Source organism: Pseudonaja textilis, chromosome 11 (assembly GCF_049901715.1).
Source record: "Pseudonaja textilis isolate UNSWEBS1 chromosome 11, rPseTex1.2, whole genome shotgun sequence".
Taxonomy (NCBI): domain Eukaryota; kingdom Metazoa; phylum Chordata; class Lepidosauria; order Squamata; family Elapidae; genus Pseudonaja; species Pseudonaja textilis.
Genome location: NC_142000.1, coordinates 1,399,794 through 1,419,170, shown reverse-complemented (window position 1 = coordinate 1,419,170; position 19,377 = coordinate 1,399,794). Strand labels below are relative to the sequence as shown.

The 19,377-nt window shown below is 49.7% G+C and overlaps 1 protein-coding gene across 29 annotated transcripts in view; it reads right to left on the bottom strand.

The window, feature by feature from the left end:
• Nucleotides 1–6,009, bottom strand: part of KIFC3 (kinesin family member C3) — a 42,949-nt gene extending 36,940 nt beyond the window's left edge. For 4 of the 29 annotated variants that reach the window (XM_087940372.1, XM_026714385.2, XM_087940373.1 and 1 more), the window contains exon 1: nt 5,264–5,471. In XM_087940372.1, the coding sequence (XP_087796498.1) occupies nt 5,264–5,441 (178 nt within the window). In that variant the 5' untranslated portion in view covers nt 5,442–5,471. Of the gene's footprint in view, nt 1–5,263 lie in introns of all 29 variants that reach the window. The other 25 variants (XM_087940389.1, XM_087940387.1, XM_087940393.1 and 22 more) reach the window with 18 other exon arrangements.
• Nucleotides 6,010–19,377: the final 13,368 nt, after the last annotated feature.

The following is a 19,377-nucleotide window of genomic DNA, read 5'->3' as shown; positions in this document are numbered from 1 at the left end:
GGCAGGTACTTATTCTTCTATTGGTCTGTCCAATGTATGTGGCCGGGCATGATGCACAGGGGACTTCATATATAAAATTGACCTGGAAAACCAAGGCATATATGAAGTCCCCCCTGTGCATCATGCCCGGCCACATACATTGGACAGATATATATATATATAAAATTCACCTTGCCTTTATTATATTTTTCTGTAACAACCCAAAGAGGTGAGAAGAACCTTTCTGATTGTTCCATTCTATTATTCTTGCCCCATTTCTCACCTTTGTGCTATCACGTGGTTGGTGTTATGATTGATAGAATACATTCGTTGTACATGGATCTTTTAAGTTAGAGAAACAACCAAAGGGGAGGGGAAAAAAAGCCTAAATAATCTGACATATTTGGGTTACCATCTACCATTGTAGTCCAGGCACTGCTGGACTGCATCTAAGGGGAGCTTTGGCAGAAGGCCCAAAAGAGACGCTTTGGAATGGCAGCCTAGTAAGAAAGGCAGAGCGGAGGACGACAGAGACGGAGGAGCCATCCAGGAAGCGCCACAGTGTTGGGCAGACCAAGTCTGTGCAAGACACAGCAAAGCCCAGGAAGGCAGCAAAGGACTGCAGCTCAAGAGAGGCAAACAAACTTTGCATTCTGAAGTTGTGGCACACTTATGGGCAAGAGTTGGGCTGAAGAAAGATCAGAAAAAAGCGGCAGGGTTTTTGTAATGACAAGACAAAATCTGGCAACAGACTGAACCTGAGAGGGCAAAAAAGGACTCAAAAAGTTAATGTCACACCTGAGCAGCAAAGTGTGTGGTTGATGGGTAAGGAGAAGGAAAGGTGTATCTGTGGGACTCATTTAACACTCTGTGCAAGGGACTCCAATCTGTTTACAATGACAATACAATGAATGAAGATTACACTTAGGAGTAGTGATATTACTCAGCGATTCCCAGCACCAATAGCTGTGCCCAAAATTAGCCCTCAAAGGCTAAAGACTGGAGACCTCCACGTCTCGGGGGGCAGGCTGTTCTAAAGGAGGGCAGCCCCTGAGGAAGCCCCTGCTGGGGTCCTGGAAATAAGGGGGACTTTCAACTGGAGCAGACAGACCCCGCCTGGGAAAGTCGATCTGCTGGATCCCACCCAGGGCTTTCTGCAGAATCCTGCACCTTCATCTGTACTCAGAATACGCCACTAGACAACACGCCACTTAGCTGCCGGGAGCCTGGGATGGCAGCCTATCTGCGTCAGCCTGATGCATCTACTTGACTGCCTTGCTAATGGAATTCCCAGCTGTGGGTCCAGCCAGTTATCCTGGCGGAGCTTTTCCTCAAAATGAGGCCACGGATGCTCTGATCGAGACGGTTCTGGGGCTCCTGCAAGCAGCGTGCTTCAGAGTTGTAGTAAAGAGCTCACCCCTTTTCCCATTGACAACTCTCGTGATGTCAAAGCAGGGGCCTTCTGGAGCTGTAGCCCCCTTCACCCCAGCTCTGGCCATTCAACAAAATCTGCCCAGGAGGAGAGGTGCTGCCAGGCTCCTTGGCTGCTCTAGAGACCCACCTGGCCCTCAGCTGCAGTGCTGTTTCCATGGTGGGTGGGACCGGCTCAGGAGGAGCACAGAAGGCTCGAAAGGAAGGGGGAGGCAAGCCAGGGAGCTGTCAGCAAGCCTTGGAAAAGCAATTCAAAGGGATTAAGATTCACTAGAAAGCAGGTGAAGGGCCCTGGGGGGGAGGGGGGGCTTCCCTGCTGCTCCCCCCCAAGGAGTGGGGTGGTTTTTAAAATGAGCCAAAGCCAATGAACCTCCACGCAGAACACTTGGTGAAGGCTTAAAAACAGACGGCAACAACTGCCGCCTGTAATAAGGGCCCCCCCTCTGCTGCCCCAAAGCACCCGGCCCTCTGGCCTCCCCCCACCCCGGTCCTTAAAGGAGTCCCAGGAAGGGGTGGGGACCACCAAGGGGTGAACCCAAACGGGACAGAGGTAAACACAGCCAGAAAACCTGCTAGGAGCTGCACCAGGAAACCCTGGCAGGGCCCGAGTCTCTGGCGTAAGTTCATCAGAGGAGGGAGGGTCTGGCGGGGGGAGGGTCCCCTGTCAAAACTTGGGAAGTTCCTGGGGGAGCTGGCTGGACTTGGGAGGAGAAAAGTGGGCCTGAGGAGGGCAAGAGTTAGACCTTGACAGCGGAGGGGGGAGAGAGGGAAAGGAAGAAAGATGGAAATGGATGGATGGAAGAAAGGAAGGAAGGGCGTCAATCAACAGAGAACTAGAAGATAAAATCGGGAGTCAACATATGGGCCATCTACCTGGGCACACAGGTTATTTACAGGCTGCAAACAGATGTGGTATTTCTCAGATGGGGGGAGGATTAGGCAGCCCCTCTCCTCAAAGAGCTGAATTGCCAGGCAGCCCTGATCCTCCCACCTACACAACGCAGAGGAGACACGGACAACGGCATTGTCTGAAACGATTCCGTTGATCCTTTGCCAAAAGCTCTCTCTCTCTCATTACTTGGACTCTGAGCTTTCTGGTATAAAATGTTTGTAACAAACAGATACATCATTAGGAATAAACATGGTTGTTTTTTTTCTTCTCAAGGTAGCACAACTACTTTCATCCAGTCTCATTCTCTAAATCCCAACTTGATTTGGGCTACCTGGCAAATAAATCCCGGTAACCACATTGCTGTACTTTGAACCAGAGGGAGGTCCTAAACTTCTAGCTCTCCCAAGGCAACTCCCAGGTACCCACTGCCCTGAGGTGTGTTTGACCACAACAGCCTCTCTCTCCATCACCGAGTGGCCTCTTGTTTTCCTCCTCCTACCAGATTCAGCACCTGGCTCCCTGCCCTGCCGGAGCCTCAGGGTTACCCAGGCCCTTTGCCCCTCCTCCCCAGGGTGCCTGCCCAGAGGCCACCGTGGCTGGGTCTGCGGAAGGTGTGAGAGTTTATTCACATTTACTGGCAGTCCCAGAAAAAGCAGTTGGCCTCAGTAAGCGGAGCATTTTTTGCTGCCTACATTTTATTAGCAAAGAAAGCCTGAATGTTCCAAATAAAATACTCTTAATAGGCTCCAAGAACCTGGTCGAAAAAAAACCTTTTCCTTATTCTCCACTGGGCAGAAGGCCAAAGATTCTGCAAGAGAATGAAGGCCATGAGCAGCAACCAGAGAGAAATCTGCCCTCTGAAAGCGGCATCAGCCTCCCCAAAGCGGAAGGAAAGAGCCTCAGACAAACAGGGCTGGCAAAGGGCTGGCTGGTCCCCAACAAGGCCGGTCCGTCGAACCAGGTCAGTGTCCAGGAGAACTCAGAGAGACAAAGAAGAGAGACAACCTCCTGCACTCAAGATCCAACCTGGCCTTGACGCTGGAATGTGTACACACACACACACACACACACACAGCAATGGCCACAAGATTGTTGCATTTGTTGTTCGACTCTCGCAAGTTGCCTCTCAGTGCAGTGGAACAAACTTGCAGAATAAAAGAGCTGCAACGAACCTTAAAGGTCTTCTAGTCCAACCCCCTCCTCAAACAGGAAACCCTACACCATTCCAGACAAATGGATGTCCAGTCTCTTCTTCAAAGCCTCCAGTGATGATGAAGCACCCACAACTTCTGAAGGCAAGCGGTTCCACAGGTTGATTGTCCTGTCAGGAAAGTTCTAGGTTGGTTCTAGATAAGTTCTCTCCTTGATTAGTTTCCAACCATTGCTTCTTGTTCTGCCTTCTCGTAATAAGTCCCCCCCCCTTCTTAGTGGCAGCCCCTCAAATATTGGAACAGTGCTATCATGTCACCCCTCCCCCCCTTCTTTTCACTAGAGTAGACATACCCAATTCCTGCAAATGTTCTTCATACATTTTAGCCTCCAGCCACCTAATAATCTTTGTTGATCTTCTTTGCACTCTTTCCAGAGTCTCAACGTCTTTTTTGTATCATGGTGACCAAAACTGGATGCCGTATTCCAACTGTGGTTTTACCAAGGCATTAAGATATCAGGTGATCATTTGTCTGCAATGGTTATAGGGCCGTGATGGCGAACCTATGGCACGCAGAGCCACTTCTGCTGGCACGCGAGAGGTCGCCTGGAAGAGCCTCACTGCACACACACACACACACACACACACACACACACACGCCATGTGCCCAACAGCTGATTGTCGGGTATCTGGTGCGCATGTGTGTGGTTGCACGGGAGATGTGTGTGCATGCGCACATGCACAGATGCATGGTGCACGGGGGATCACATATGCATGTGCAGAGATGTGGCGCGCACAAGGGCGTGAGGGGGCAGCGTGCATTGCCTTCTGGGTGCTGCAAGCGCACATGCAATTTTTGGCATGGGAGCCCCAAAAGGTTAGCCACCACTGGTCTAGGGTCTCCTGCTTGAGCAGGGGGTTGGACTAGAAGACCTCCAAGGTCCCTTCCAGCTCTGCTATTCTGTTATTCAACCCAGATCGACGGCCACCCCAAGGATGCAAAGCCCCGGGGGGGGAATGGGAGGATGGCCCTTCTTTCACTGAGGACGGAATGGCCTGGAAGCCAATCCGGCACTGCCAGAGAAGAGGCTGCTTTCCCCTGTCCACCTTGCCGGCCTTGGCCGTGACCAGATGCCCCCACCGGGTCCCCCTCGCTGGCCTTTCCTGCTAACGAAAAGGCTGGACGCTTTCCTCTCCGCGCAGCCCCTCCGGCCGCCGCCCTTTCCGGCCAATTCTCCCATCGAGAAACAGCGAGGGACCCTCCAGATGCCCTTCTGGAGACCCAAAGGAGATGCATTACGATGGCACGACTGCCGGGTGGAGAGGAGCGCAGCGGCCTCGGGGCGCGCAGGCCCGCCGACCCCACCAGGCTCCCCGCGGCTCCTGTCAGCAGCTCAGCAGCCTTAACCACCCGGACAACCACGAGAGGCGGCCAAGGCGCCGAAAGCGCCAACCGGGCAGCGGCCCAGACCCGTCACGAGCGCCCGGCTCCCCCCTTCCGTCCGTGCCCCGTGAAGACGCAGGCGGCGCGGCGGCGGCGGCTTCCCGGGGGAGGCAGTTGGCTAGCGGGGGGGCGACGGGGAGGCCCCGGCAGGCTCCTCACCGCCGCTTCCCTGGACCCTCCGCCCCGCAAGCGGCCCTTCCCTCGCGCCCCCGGGCCTCCCCTCCGCCCCGCCCTCGCTCGGGAGCCGCAGAGAGGCCGAACCCGCCAAGGCTGCGGCTGCCCATCCAGCGCCGGGCCGGCCTGCCGAGAAGCCGCGCGCGAGGGCCGAGCGGCCGCCGCTTCCCCGGAGCCGATCCGGGCGACTCACCGGCAGCGAAGGGCGAGCAGCTGCCAAGGACGCGCCAGGCCACGTGCCTCTCCGCAGCGGCCCCGCCGAGGCCCGCTCGGCCGACCGGGGAAGCGGAGCTGGGCTCGGCCGCCGCACCTTTGTCTGCCCGGCCCGAGAGGCTCCGCGGCCGCCCGGCTGGCCCGAAACCGCCGCTCATGCCGGGCGGCCCGCCTGGAACGCCAGCAATGCCGCCGGGCCGGTTGTCGAGCGGGGCGGGGCGCAGGAGGCGGAGGAGGCGCCGTTCCGGCCCCCAAGGCCGCTCCGCCTGGGCCGGGGCTGCTCCGGAGGGGCCCGCGGGGAGCGGAGGAGGCGGCGGCGGCGGCGCCGAGGAAGAAGCCCCTGACTCCAGCTGGGCGAGGCCGCGAGGGGCGGCGCGGCGGCTCCAGGGACGGAGCAACGGCTCCCGCCCGCCCGGCTCACCTGGCCGCGCGCGCCGGGGCTCTTGAAGAGGCGCCGGGCCGCCCCGCCCGCGAGCCTCCCCCCCTCCCCGCGGGGCCAGGCCGGAGGGTGCCCGAGAGGGCTCCGGGGCCGCCTGGGGCTTCTCCGAGGGCGCCGCGGGACGGGGCGCGACGGCCGCCCGGGGAGTAGCCGGAGTCAGGCGCCACCCCAGCCCGACGGCCGTGGCCGAACTGCGCCGCCGTCCCGAGAGGGCCGAGAAGGGGCCAGTTGGGGTCTCCTCGAAGCCCGCGCGGCCTCCACCCGGCTGCCTTTGACGCTCCAGCCCCGGGAGGCCCGGCCGCCCCTTCGGGGAACCCCCCGCCGCCCACTTGCCCCCTGCGCAAACCTCCTTGCCGACCGCTGCCTCGCTCTCCCCGGCCTCCCGAACAAGCTCCGGCCCCCGAATCCGAGGAAGGGACCCGACGTGCTGGTGGCCCGAGTCTGTGCAAAGTGAACTGCCCATCACTCAGCCCCAAAGCCTGTGCATAGCTCCATTATGATTCAGTCTGTGGCCTGGTTCACACCACACCCTGAACCCCAAATGACTCGGCTTGAATCCAGTTTAGGCTATTGGGCAACTCGCCCATTTTGACACAAACACACACACACCCTCTCTGACAAACACGGAGCAGCCACAGATAACATGGGCACAAGCGGTGGGGAAGCCCTTCTCTCTAGCCCAGGAAAAGGAGTCAGTCGGAAAAGGTGACTCTGACTGGCCCTTTGGAGCCCCCCAGCTGGGTCTCTTGTCTCTCCCCTTTCCTTCTAGGGCGGCTGTCCCCTTCTCAAACACTCAAGAGGGGGACGAAGGCCACCATTTGGCTGGATCCTGCCCTGCCTGCCATTCTTGGCGCAGTTTGGGTTGCTCAGAACACGGCCGGAGGGGCTCTGGAAGGTTCTTCGAAGTTCTGAAGAAAATGCCTGAAATGAGGAGGTCAGAGGGGAATGAGTCCCATCATGGAGCAGAGAAGATTCACGTCCTTTGCTCTCAAGAACATTCCTGGCTAAACTGGGAGCTTCCTTTCTTGTTTAAGGTATTCAAAGTATGTGCAGGAGGAAAGCAATGCCAGATATTTGACTGGGTTTCGTGGGTTGGAGTCTCAGATGTGACCCTTCTGGTTTGTCAACTGTCCGGTGAAGTAATTCCTTAGCTGCTGCTGGGCAAATGCCAGGCCATCCGAGTTTCACAGTCACATTTGACAACAAAACAAGCCCTTTCCTGGTTACCATTGAAGCACAGACCCGAAACCAACAAGCTTCACACTTTCTATACGCTCAAGTCACAGGAAATCAGGCCAATATTGACTTTCGTCTCCTGGCCTAGCACGTTGTGTGATTGCTGGCTCCAGACTTGTGTGAATCCAGCCCCTGAGTGTACAGAATAAGAGAGTTGGAAGGGACCTTGGAGGTCTTCTAGTCCACCCCACTGCCCAGCAGGAACCCCTATGATTCTAGACAAATTCTAGACAACCCCTATGATTCTAGACAAATCTCTTCTTAAAAACCTCAACTGTTAAGAGCACCCACAACTTTGGGAGGCAAGCCTGATTAATAGGAAATTTCTCCTTAATTCTGGTTGGGTCTCTCCGTGATAGATTTCTATCTGTTACTTCTTGTCCTGCTCTCAGGGGCTTTGGAGAATAGACAGATTCCCCCTTTTTTGTGGCAGCCCCTTAACTATTGGACAACTGCTGTCATGTCACCCCAGTCCTTCTATTTGTTAAACATGCCCAGTTCCCACAACCTTCCATTGTACGTTTTAGCCTCCATCCCCTAAATATCGTTTTTGCTCTTCTGTGCAGTCTTTCTTGTATCGTGACCAGAACTGGATGCAGTAACACCGTAACAGAACAATCAAGTTGGATGGGACCTTGGAGGTCTTCTGCACCAGCAGGAGATCCTAAACTATTCCTAAATTATTCCTAAATTATCTCTTCTTAAAAACTCCCAGTGATGAAGCACCCACAACTTCTGAAGGCAAGTCATTCCAATGGTTGGTAATTTTTTCTCACTGTCAGGAAAGTTCTAGGTTGTTTCTCTCCTTGATTAGTTTCCATCCATTGCTTCATTCCTGCCTCCTGGTGCTTTGGAAAATAGCTTGACCCCGTCTTCTTTGGGGCAGCCCCTCGAATACTGGAACACGGCTCTGTTACCCCTAGTTCTTCTTTCCACTAGTCCAGACATACCCAGTTCCAGCAACTGTTCTTATGTTTTAGCCTCCAGTCTCCTAATTAGCTTTGTTGCTTTTCTCTGCACTGTTTGCAGAGTCTCTACATTTTTTTAATAATATGATGACCAAAACTGGATGCAATGTCCCAAGTGTGGTCTTACCAAGGCATTATAGAGCAGTACTAACATTTCATATGATCTTCTCTTAAGGCAGCCCAAGATTGTATCGGCATTTTGAGTGGCTGCAGCACATTGCTGGCTCATATTTAAGTGAATGTCCACTGGGACTTCAAGATCCCTCCTGCAATTACTGCTATTGAGCAAGTTGCACCTAATCTGTACCTGTACATTCAGTTTTTCTTGCCTAAATGTAAAACCTCACTTTTCTCACCATTGAATTCCACTTTGTTGGATAGGGCCCAGTGTTCAGGTCTGTCAAGATCCATCTGGATCTTCAGCCTATCTTCTGAGGTGTTGGCTATTCCTGCCAGCTTGGTGTTGTCTGTTAATTTGATGAGTTCCCCTTCTATTCTCTCATCCAAATTGTTTATGAAATTGAAGAATACTGGGCCTCAGACAGAACCTTGAAGTACCCCACTACTTACTTCCCTCCACGTAGATGTAGTTCCATTGAGGGCTACACACTGAGTGTGGTTTGTCAGCCAGTTACAATTCCATCTGGTGGCGATGCTGTTTATCCTATATTTTTCTAGCTTGCCAAGAAGTAGGTTGTGGTCTACTTTGTCAGATCTCTTACTGAAACCGAAGTATACAGGCAGGTGCATGAGGAAAGGGGGGAAGGTGCAACCGGCTCAAGTAATGGAGAAGAACCTCTCTGTGCTGAAGCTGTGCCCAACGGAAGTGAAACAATTGTGCTGGAGACGGCTCTGCACCTCCGTGGTGCCTTCTCCCTCTTTTATCCGTCATCTGCCATTTCTAACTGTCTTCTAATGTTATGTGCTGGAGGAAATGAGAATGCTCATGTTCAGTTATTTCAGTTTTTTTACTCTTATGATGGGATGGAATGTAATAAGGAGGTGGATTCCCCAGGCGGGAGGGGTGCATTTCCGAGGAATAAGAGCAACTTGGTAGGGATGTTACGTGTGAGGGAAAGAGGTTGAAGTCCGCCCCTCCCTAGTAGTTCCCAGATCATACAGTAGATACAAGTGGTAGACTGCTCATCTGGCAAAATTTTATCGATAGGCATGAATAAAGAATTCAGCTTGGAAAACTCACCATGGATCCTTCTTGGTTTTGGACCTGAAATATTTCCATCTAGCAACAGTCGAGGAGGGTCTTCTTCTTCTCCTCTCCACCAGTTAAGAGTCCCCAGGGCTGCTCCGCTCCTTCTCCCTGCTGGAACCCAGGACTTCCTGCTGTCTCTGATTGTTGTGTTGTTGCTGCCTCTTCTTCCCATAATCGGAGAAATCAATCCCCTTCTTGGTCTGGCTGGCCCTCCTCAGCTGGGGATCCACAAAAGTCCCACCGATGGAGCTTGCTAAAAAGACACATTAATTGTCCTCGCCCCAAAGGACAGCTGGTCGTTCCCTCGGCGACCCTGAGGACACATGGCCTGTTTAAATCCCTGTCAGAACTTGTATCATGTCTCAAAAGTTTTGTTTCTGAAGGAGGAGGGTGGTTTTAAAATTCAGGAAAGCCAGTTAATAAACGCCATGCTTGAAGACTCGCAGTTCAAGCTCTTAAATACGCAGCTTCTGAGTGTTTGGCTCTGTGGAAAATAGAGCATGGAAGACGTAGGTCACAGTCTGCTGTTATGATTGTGAAGAAGGTTCAGGAAGGCAAAGCTTTTAGAGCAGCCAAGTAAATTCTGCCTCTTCATTCTTTTCATTCATGGCCTCGAAGGACAAGGGTGTTTTTCTCCATTGGCCTTGGGAGTACCTGTGTCCCAATGTCTCAGGTGGGCCTCTCCCCTTCAATAGGAGCCCACCTGCAGGCCTGTCCACTTGCTCAGGTTGCCCAAGCCACAGGAAGGAGATACGAGGAGCAGCTCTTCCCATAACGCTAAGCACTCTCCCCAAAGGACACCTTTGAGGAAACTCTGCTGAAGCAGCAGCTCCTTTCCCAGCCTGATGCAGATCCAAGGGACATAAGCAGCTGGGTCATTAATCTCAGAGATGTTGAGCTGCAGAGCAGCCATCTCTGGATGCAGGGCAAGCCTCAAAGCCCTCAGAATGGGGGGGGGCGGGGGGGTGAGCTTTGACAAAGGCCATTCAGCTCATTCAAGGGCATCCAGTTCAGAGTCACAATAGGACTTACCCCGGTCTTCTGGATAGCTGAACCCAGGGGTGGGATACGACAGCGGGATTTACGAGCTTCCCTGCACGCTGAGAGCCGCACACCTGTAAATCATCATCAGCACACGTGCAGAGAAGCAGCCTTTGAAACAGCCCCCTTTTCCTGCTTTTTTAAATGCAGCTGTGCCTCGTTCGGCAGCTGAAGTTGAAAAATCAGGAAATAGAGCTCAGGTAAGAGCCCAGGTAGGCGGGTGGGCAAAAACATCAGCAGACATAGAACCGGTTTTCTGTCTGCTGCTCTTCAGAGCTACCGGTTCTACAGAGGTGGACAGAACCAGTAGAAACCCACCCCTGGCTAAACTCTTTTCCACTGTTCTGACCAAGGTTTCCCAAGATCGTAATCAAGCACACGCTTAGCTAAAACAACTCTTGTTTTATTTCAGCGTTGGGAATTATGTTAATTCCCAGCCCTTAATGAGTCCCAAAACAGGCCCTCTAGATAAGCACCCACCTTTTTCTCCTTTGAAGTGCTGCCAACAACTAAAGTGCCAAATGAACTATAAAAAAAACCAACCAACTAAGTCCACTCTGAGCTTCAAGGTTTAATCCGAACAGAACGAACGACTTTGCTTCCTGCAAAGGTTTTTCTACCTTTGCACCTCCTTTATGCCATAGGGGAGGGGCAATCACCTCCAAGCCTTACTTCCAAGTCGGCCCTTTTGTCTCAGCTGCTCACCTTCTAGCCGCTCTGCGCACACACGCACTGGGAACAGGCTCCCCTGGGTCCTCTGCCTCGCTGCTGCCAGACTCTGGAGGTTCCAGAGTCAGCACCCCACTTCCACATGGTCCTGGCCTCATCTCTGCATTGGACGCAGGACCCTTGTCCAAGTCCTCTCCAGACTTCCGGACTGGTTCCTGTTCTTCCCCACTGTCGGATTCCGCTGCCGTCTGTAGAGGCTGCCGACGAACCACAACACCCAGAGCCATCCAGGCAGTTCCATCTATCCCAGAACCATTTTGCTATCTTGCACGTCCATCTCCTTCCAGTCAAGCTCAACCGTTTATGGACACATCCCTACTTGTATTTTTCTTGGAAATAAGGCAGAAGTGGCTTGCCTTTGCCTTCCGGCATGAGGGGTTGGGTTTTTTGATCTTTGTTTGGGTTTTTTGATCTTCTTAGACTAACCTCTAATCTCAGTATTTTATCCTATCCAACCAAGCAGGCCTGAGGCTGTTGACTTTTTCCAAATCAGCCAAGGCCAACCGTCTGTTGCCATCTAGCTGGGCAAAAAGGCCAGTGGAATTAAAGGAAGATGTTTGCTGAGTAAACACAGAGCACAGAATGACAGGGTTAGAAGGGGCCTCTTTCTCCATGGAGTTGTGAGGGGCCATTTCCACCTGGTGGACCTCCCCCAAAGTGGCATCGCTCAGAAATGGTACTTTGCCATTCTTTTAGGCATGAGTTGATCGATGCTGCCAAGATCTCTTTCTTCCCATTGTGTTAACATCAAGCAAATTTACAAACAAGCCCCAGCTGGGATTCATGTTTGTGCTCTCCTGTTGTCAGCCCTTGGGAGTCCGGCTGATGGTGGTGCTTTCAGCAGTTCAAGAGCCAGGGTGGCAAGGAGGGTCGTAGCCAACTTAAAATTAGCCCGAGGGCCCCGGGGGGCAGACATTGGAAGCAACAACTACCCAGGCTCACATTTGCAAATAGCTGCAGGTGTCATCAGGGTTTGATCCAAGGAGGTGATCGGAGGAATAATTATTCTGCTTTAGAGGCACTCTTGAGACACCTCATTAGTGCCATCACTCAACATACCTCTAGAGCAGCGGCTCCCAACCTTCCTGGCACCAGGGACTGGTTTCATGGAAGACTGTATTTCCATGGACCTGGGTGGGGTTCACCTCCAGCTGTGCAGCCTGCAGATGGGGGCTCTTGAGCCAGTGCCAGGCTGTAGTCTGTTGGGAACTGGGCTGTGGAAGTGATGTGTCTAGGTGCAAAGCTGCGTTTGTGAAAGGGGCAGGTATATGCAAGCGAAACCATCCCTTCTTCCACCACCACCACTGCTGCCTCCGAGGATTAACTGAGCCAGAAAGGTTGCGGACCACTGACCTAGAGCAGGGGTCTCCAACCTTAGCAACATTAAGCCTGGAGGACTTCAACTCCCAGAATTCCCCAGCCAGCAAAGCTGGCTGGGGAATTCTGGGAGTTGAAGTCCTCCAGGCTTAACGTTACCAAGGTTGGAGACCCTGCTCTGGAGTACCCCTCTCCAAACTGTAAGGGAGCCGACACTGGGAATTCCTGAGCTCAGATTGCAAGGGCAAGACTGGCAGACAGCAAGGGTGATGGAGAGCCCACATTTTCCCTCCTGCATTTAGCAAGGTGAAGGCCACACATGGCCTGGAGGAGATCTTGGAACTGGAGGAGGAAGAGGAGAAGGCAGGCAAAGCAAAGCCAAGGAGCCCAGCCATGCTGCTCCTCTCTGGGGCCACAGCGGTGAGGAAGATTTCCATTGCTGAAAGATGTACCAAGTGCAAAACTCTTCTCTTATCCTTTGGACTGATTTCAGTTTTGTTTTCATTTATTGCTTTAAGTTCCAATTTAATGGGTTCGGATGGTTAATTTTGATGTACCTCATTGTTAATCGGACTCTTTCAAATTCCCGCCTGTGCATTCACTAGAGATCCATGGAATTAAGAAGATGGATTAAAAGTATTCCTATGCAAGTAATTTAATGACTGAATCCTGAATAGAACATAGTTGCCTGGGGCATATGTGCATGGGAGTGTCAAAATGTGTGTTGCAATGCAGAAACCAGGATGTATTTGTGTCTGGTAGTGTCACCTTCTGATCTTCATCCACTTTAGGTGCTGCAGTGACTCACCCCCCTCCCCCTCCCTCTTCAAAATGAGCTTTCTGCCCATCCCAGTCCACCTGTCCGTCTGTCTATCCTACTGAACCAGAGGTCTCCGAACTTAGCAACTTTAAGACTTGTGGACTTCCAACATGAGTTGAGATACGAAAACAGGCAAGAGATGAGGGATAAATGCAGAATATTGTTTAATACAGAAGCTATACCGTCAAGAATTAGTACTAAGATAGAAATTAGAAATGGAGAAAAGACCACCTTTTTGATTCGGGAACTATTCTATAGTAGAAATAATGGCAGAAGTTAGAAATCTGGATATGTAAAGAATAGAATAGAATAGAATAGAACAGAACAGAACAGAACAGAATAGAATAGAATAGAATAGAATAGAATAGAATAGAATAGAATAGAATAGAATAGAATAGAATTCTTTGTTGGCTAAGTGTGATTGGACACACAAGGAATTTGTCTTGGTGCATATGCTTTCAGTATACATAAAAGAAAATATACAATACATTCATCAAGAGTCAAGAATCATCAGGTACAACACTTAATAATAGTCACAGGGTACAATAAGCAATCAAATCATACTAGGAAACGGTCAATATAAATCATAAGGACACGCGACAAAGTTATTTGCCTAATGAATAGAGAATAACTAAGATAAGTAAACTTTAGGAGTATTCAGCAATTAATTGGCTATAATTGTGATGTCAACTTGATGTTTATAGTTGGTTTTGATAGTATTAATGGGCTATAGATAAAAATGAATAGAGAGCCTAAACATACAGTGTGAAATTCATAACAAGGATAAGTGAAGATGAAGATGAATAGATATTGAGAATACTAGTTGTAACTATTTTATGTAACTATTATTGGTAATAGTTCTTAATATGTAATTAAGAATGTAGAGATTGCACTCAAGACGGCATACTGTTACTGTGAATAATGAAATCCTATATATAACAAAGAAAATTGAAAGTATGAATATGTGATTTATAACAAAGGAAAAGTACAATACAAATATTTGGGGAAGAAAAAAAGACTTGTGGACTTTAACTCCCAGAATTCCTCAGCCAGCTATGCTGGCTAAGAAATTCTGGGAGTTGAAATCCACAAGTCTTAAAGTTGCCAAGGTTGGGGCCCCCTGTGCTAAACCCAGAGAGAGAAGAAGCGGGTTGGAAGGGACCCTTCTCAAGCGGGAGATCCTACTGCATTCTGGACAATGGCTGTCCAGGCAGGTCCCGCCTGAGGCAGGACCACATTCCTGGTCGTTCTTTGTTACCTGACGTTCTCAACCGCCGGTGAGGAAGTCAGGGAAACAGGGAAAAGAACAGGGGGCCTGCATAAGCGCACCAACGTGACTGCCATCCCTGTCCTATTGTTTCTTTTATTTTTCTTATAAGTACCCATTTCATGTATTCATAACTATGTATATACTTATACCTATTATCTTGTAAGCGATTGACAAATAAAAATAAATAAAAACACCTTCGCCGCCAAGTGCTTGTGTGGGACCAGCTGACTCCCTCTGGTCTTTTGGGCTCCCTTGACTCAGACCGACTGGTTTGACTGACCTGACCGGCTGTGATGTGGATTCCCTGTCCTGACTGAGTTTCACCTTCCTTGCTCATCAATGTCGTCACTCACTTCTGACATCCTCCCCCAAATCTTAAACGCTGCCAGGTGGGGGAGAACCAGGCTAGAAACAGAAGCCGACACGTCGTCACACGAAAAGAAAATGCAAGCCTGCTTACCAAAAACAGATCCATAAATGACAGGTTAAGAATGAAAATTGAAATAAGCCAAAATAAGGTATGAGAACACCTGTCAGCTCTAGACAGATTCCAATCACTGGGGCCTGACAGATTACATCCCGGCGTTCTGAAGAGCACCAGGAAACCACCTGAGGACTGGGGGGGGGAAGCTGTCGTGGTTCCCATCTTGAAAGAAAAGGGAAAATAATCCGATCCAGGAAATTACAGACCAATCAGCCTGACATCAATACTTGGGAAGATCTTGCAAAAGATAAACCAAGCAACAAGTTCGTGAACACTTAGAAGCAAAGTTATAATCAGTAGCCAACATGGATTCATCAAAAACGGACCATACCAAACAAAAGGGGGGGGGGAGAGATGTGTCAAACTATTTTCCAAAGCGCCAAAAGGCTAGACAAGAAACAATGGATGAAAACTAAACAAGGAGAGAAACAACCTAGAACTAAGGAGAAAATTCCTAATGGATTCCTAATGGACAACAGTTAACCAGGGGAATGTCTTCCCTCCAGAAGTTGGAGGCTTTTAAGAGGAGACTGGACAACCATATGCCTGGAATGGTATAAGGTCTCCTGCTTGAGCAAGGGGTTGGACTAGAAGACCTCCAAGGTCCCTTTCAACTCTTGTTATTCTATATCCTGGTATGTTCTATCTTTTGCTTACCAGAATAAGATCCCCAGCCCAAATGCTGTAATTGGCCAGTGAAGGAAGAGAGAGGAGAGGCTTCATACAGCAGGAAAAGGCTTCTCCGAGACCAACCAGCGTAGATCACCTGGGCAGGAAACTGGCCTAAGAAATCCCAGTCCGGATTTCACCCTCTTCATCCTCTTTGGGGGCGGCGGGGGGCGCAGAGGAGAGGTGTTGCAGCTCCATTCTGCCCATGACTGTGGGATCCCGGCTGCTTTACCCTCCCATCCATCCCTTTCACTTGAAGGGCCGGACTGGGGGATGTTCTGAAAAACTTGACGTCACTTAAAACTTAAGCCATCCAGCTTCATTCAGGTGCAGGTGTAGCAGCCACCTTTAGAATAAAAGCTCTTTATTTTTCCAGATTCTGCCATCCGGTTTCTGCTCTGGGTTTTCCTCCAGGAGCAGAGCGGTTGCATTGACTTCAGGCGCGAAAGGTCCCCGGTTCGAAACTGGGCAGAGACGTTTATTTTCCTGAAACGTTTCCGTCTTCCGAAATCGGCGTCCCGGGTCAGTTACGGATGAATGGAGGGTCCTGGGAATTCAGCCCCTCGAAGAGGTTGGAAGGATTTGGGGGAGGGGGGGTGTGAATCAGATTAATCATTTAAAGGGTTGCGGCTCCCCGTGGCCGACAGAGGGCGCTCCCGTCCACCCATCCCAGCAGAGGCGCTTTGTCCACGCTGCTCCTTCGGCCAGAAGGGGGCGCGGGAAAACACGCGTGGAGGCCGGGCGGTTGCTGCCAGCCGGGCCCGCCCGCCTTCTCGGGATGGCTGAGGCTTGCAAGGGCACAAGCAGGACTGCAGCTCCGCCCCCGGCCTATAAACGTGCCTTGTCTCCCTTCCGGAGGACGGGCTGCTTTGCGAAGGGCGCCGCGGCTGAAAGAGCTGCAGCTGTGCGGCAGACGCAGCGCCTGGGGATCTGCAGTGCCGTGCAGATCCCGGGTTTCCTGCCCCCGCTGCGCTCCGAGGGAGCCGGGAAGGGAGCGCCAGGAAGACCCCGGCCGCGCTGCGCCCTCCTCCCCCGAGGCGGCCCCGCCTGGACCGTCTCCGTCCGGCCCGGCACCCGCTCCCTGTTCTGCGGACCCGCTGCCGAGCCCTCGCCCCGGGAGAAGCGCCCGCGAACCGGCCCCGGCGCTCTTGGCCTCCGAATGGGGCGAGCCGGCCCTCTCCGTGGGGAAACCCGGGGCGAGGCGGCGGCCCCGAGGCCGGGCTCGAAACTTGCCGGCGGCCTTTAAGGGAAAGCGGAGCTGCGGTTCCCGGCTGCTCCTGGGAGGCCTCAGTGACGCGGGGCAGACCGCGCGGGCGGGCGGAGGGTTGTTCGCGCGGGAAGGGCCTTCGGGGAGGTTTCGGCACGTCTGCCGGAGAAAGAACAGGAAAACCCGCTACTAAACGGAGCCCCTGGGCTGCTCCTACGGACATTCGGGGCCTGGGATGCATCCCTTGAGAGTCTAAGTCATGCAGCTGCAATTTTGGCTTCATTTTATCTTCATGTCAATAAGCAAATGCCACAAAGAGTCACTATTAACAGACAAATAGATAATCAGAGTTGGAAGGCACCTTATAGGTCATCTAGTCCAACCCCCCCAAAGCGGGAGACCCTACACCATTTCTGACCAATGGCTGTCCCATCTCTTCCTGAAGGTCTCAAGTGATGGCGCTCCCACAACTTCTGAGGGCAACTCCTGTTCCATCGGTTGATTGTTCTCACCGAAGGGAAAACAGGTCCCTATTACGAACCTTTAGCGGGCAGTGGAAACTACTTGATAGCCTGTAATTAATCTTGACTTCTACATGGCCTGCATCTTCTACTTTGTGCAGGTCAGAGCTTTCCAAACTTGGCCACTTGAAGACTGGTGGACTTCAACTCCCAGAATTCTCCAGCCAGCATAGCCCTGGTGTAGATGTCCTTATCAATGCTGTTTTCAAAACTCTTTTTTTCTTTTTTCTTTTTTGTAAATTTTATTTGAGTTTTCACAAAGAGAAAAAATATAATAAATAAAACATCTTTTCTGAAAGCAGCATAATCCTGGGTTACATTTCTTCATTCAGACACAAATTCAGGTTCATGCTCATTTTTATATTCTATTCCATATCTTATTACAATTTTACATTTTCTACATGGCTTCTCCCCTCTTAATTTTCTCAATTTTATTTTAATTATCTCAATTCAAATCATTGTATTTATATTTTTTGTCTGTCCTGTTTCAATTATCTATTATCTTTTCTCATTAAACAAAATTTCTCTTGTAGTTACTGATGGGCGTATGACGCCTTTATATCTCTTCCCTAAAGTTGTAACATTCAATATAATACATAACTTTCATTCGGATTCTGCTTGGTACATTCTTAAAATACACACTGTATTCTTAAAAAAAGAAAAAAAATTATAAATGTATATAATCAAAACAACATTCCATTCCAAGTCAATTCTATCATTAATATTAATATTCATAAAAGTCTTAACATCTTTAACATTACTTTTCAATTAAATATCATACTTCTATGGGAACAATTATAAGCTTTCCATAGTTAATTCCTCCCCCTTCACTTATATTTTATAAAACATGAATTAATTAAAATGTTCCCGTTCCTTCCTAATTCAATTTTCTCATTTATTTTATTTCACTTATTCACAAACATTTCACTAAATTACACTATTTTATCCCTCATTTTAATCATACATTGTTTCCAATTTTCTAAAGTTATTTCTATTACTAATATAACAATACAATCTTATGTACCTTTACAGAATCCCTTTTTCAGTTAGATTTTCACCCATTATCTCTAAATAGGTCCTGTTTCTCTATATCTTGCTCCGGTCCTTTGTAACTTCTTTTCCTCTCCTTCTTCCCTCTCTTCTTCTCTCTCCTTTCTTCTCTCTCCCTTGTCTCTCTACCTCTGTTTCTCTCTTCAGTATTCCCCTTTTCTGTTGCTTTCCAGTATTACACTTGTTTTTTGAACTATTTTTCTTTTCTTTGGTTGTTTTTTTAAGTCTTAAATTCTCCATTCTCTTTCCCCCCTTTCTTTTTTCTTCCCCACATAAAATTACTTGTTCATTAAAGATGGCTTCTTCTTTGTCCCAGTCTTCTTGTTTTGCAATCGTTTCTTCTTGTTTCTCATAGTTCCAAATCTCCATTTCTAAGAATTGAAAAACGAAGCCAAAAGAACCCTTCCCTTCTTGTGCATCTTCTTTGTACTTTTTAAGTTCCATTTTCAATTCATCCAGAAGTGGTGCCTTTGTATAAATTTTTAAACAGCCCCCAGTTGATTTTAGTCATTCAAATATAATAACCAAAAATCCAAAGATCACCAAATAATCCAAATACACGCAAGCAGTTTCTTTTTTGCTCTTTTTTTCACTTTCTCTTCCTGGGGTTACTATTTAGTTGCAAAGTTTCAATTAAAATGTATCTTTTAGAAGTCTTATTGAAGTTTTAGATTCTTTTTAATTCCAGGCAGTCTCCTCCCTCTTCCAGATCCTGCCCTTATTCTTTTTCTTTCCCTTCCTGCTTATGAAAAAGAAAGTTTTTAATGTTCAGAAATCTTTATTATCCCTTTGGCATTTTGTTTTATTTTCAGCTTAATTGCCTATTGATGTCAAAGCGGATTTTTCCGATTTCTTATTTAAGTCTCTTAGTTGTCAGTATAGGGAAGGAGAGAGAAGAAGAAAAAAAAGCCAAACCTTTCCCTTTTCACTTTCCTTCGCTGCTTCCGTCTCTTCTTTGGGAGCGATGTTATTTTTTGTAAGTTTAAATTCCAGGGTACCTTGGTTGTTGCTTTTACAATTTAACCTGGTCTGCCAAAACTTTCACTTCTTATCTTCCTCCTGCATGTTCTTTTCTGGTCGAGTTCTTCTTTGTGGTGGCCATTTCTGACCACCGCTGCAACCGCCTTCGGGAA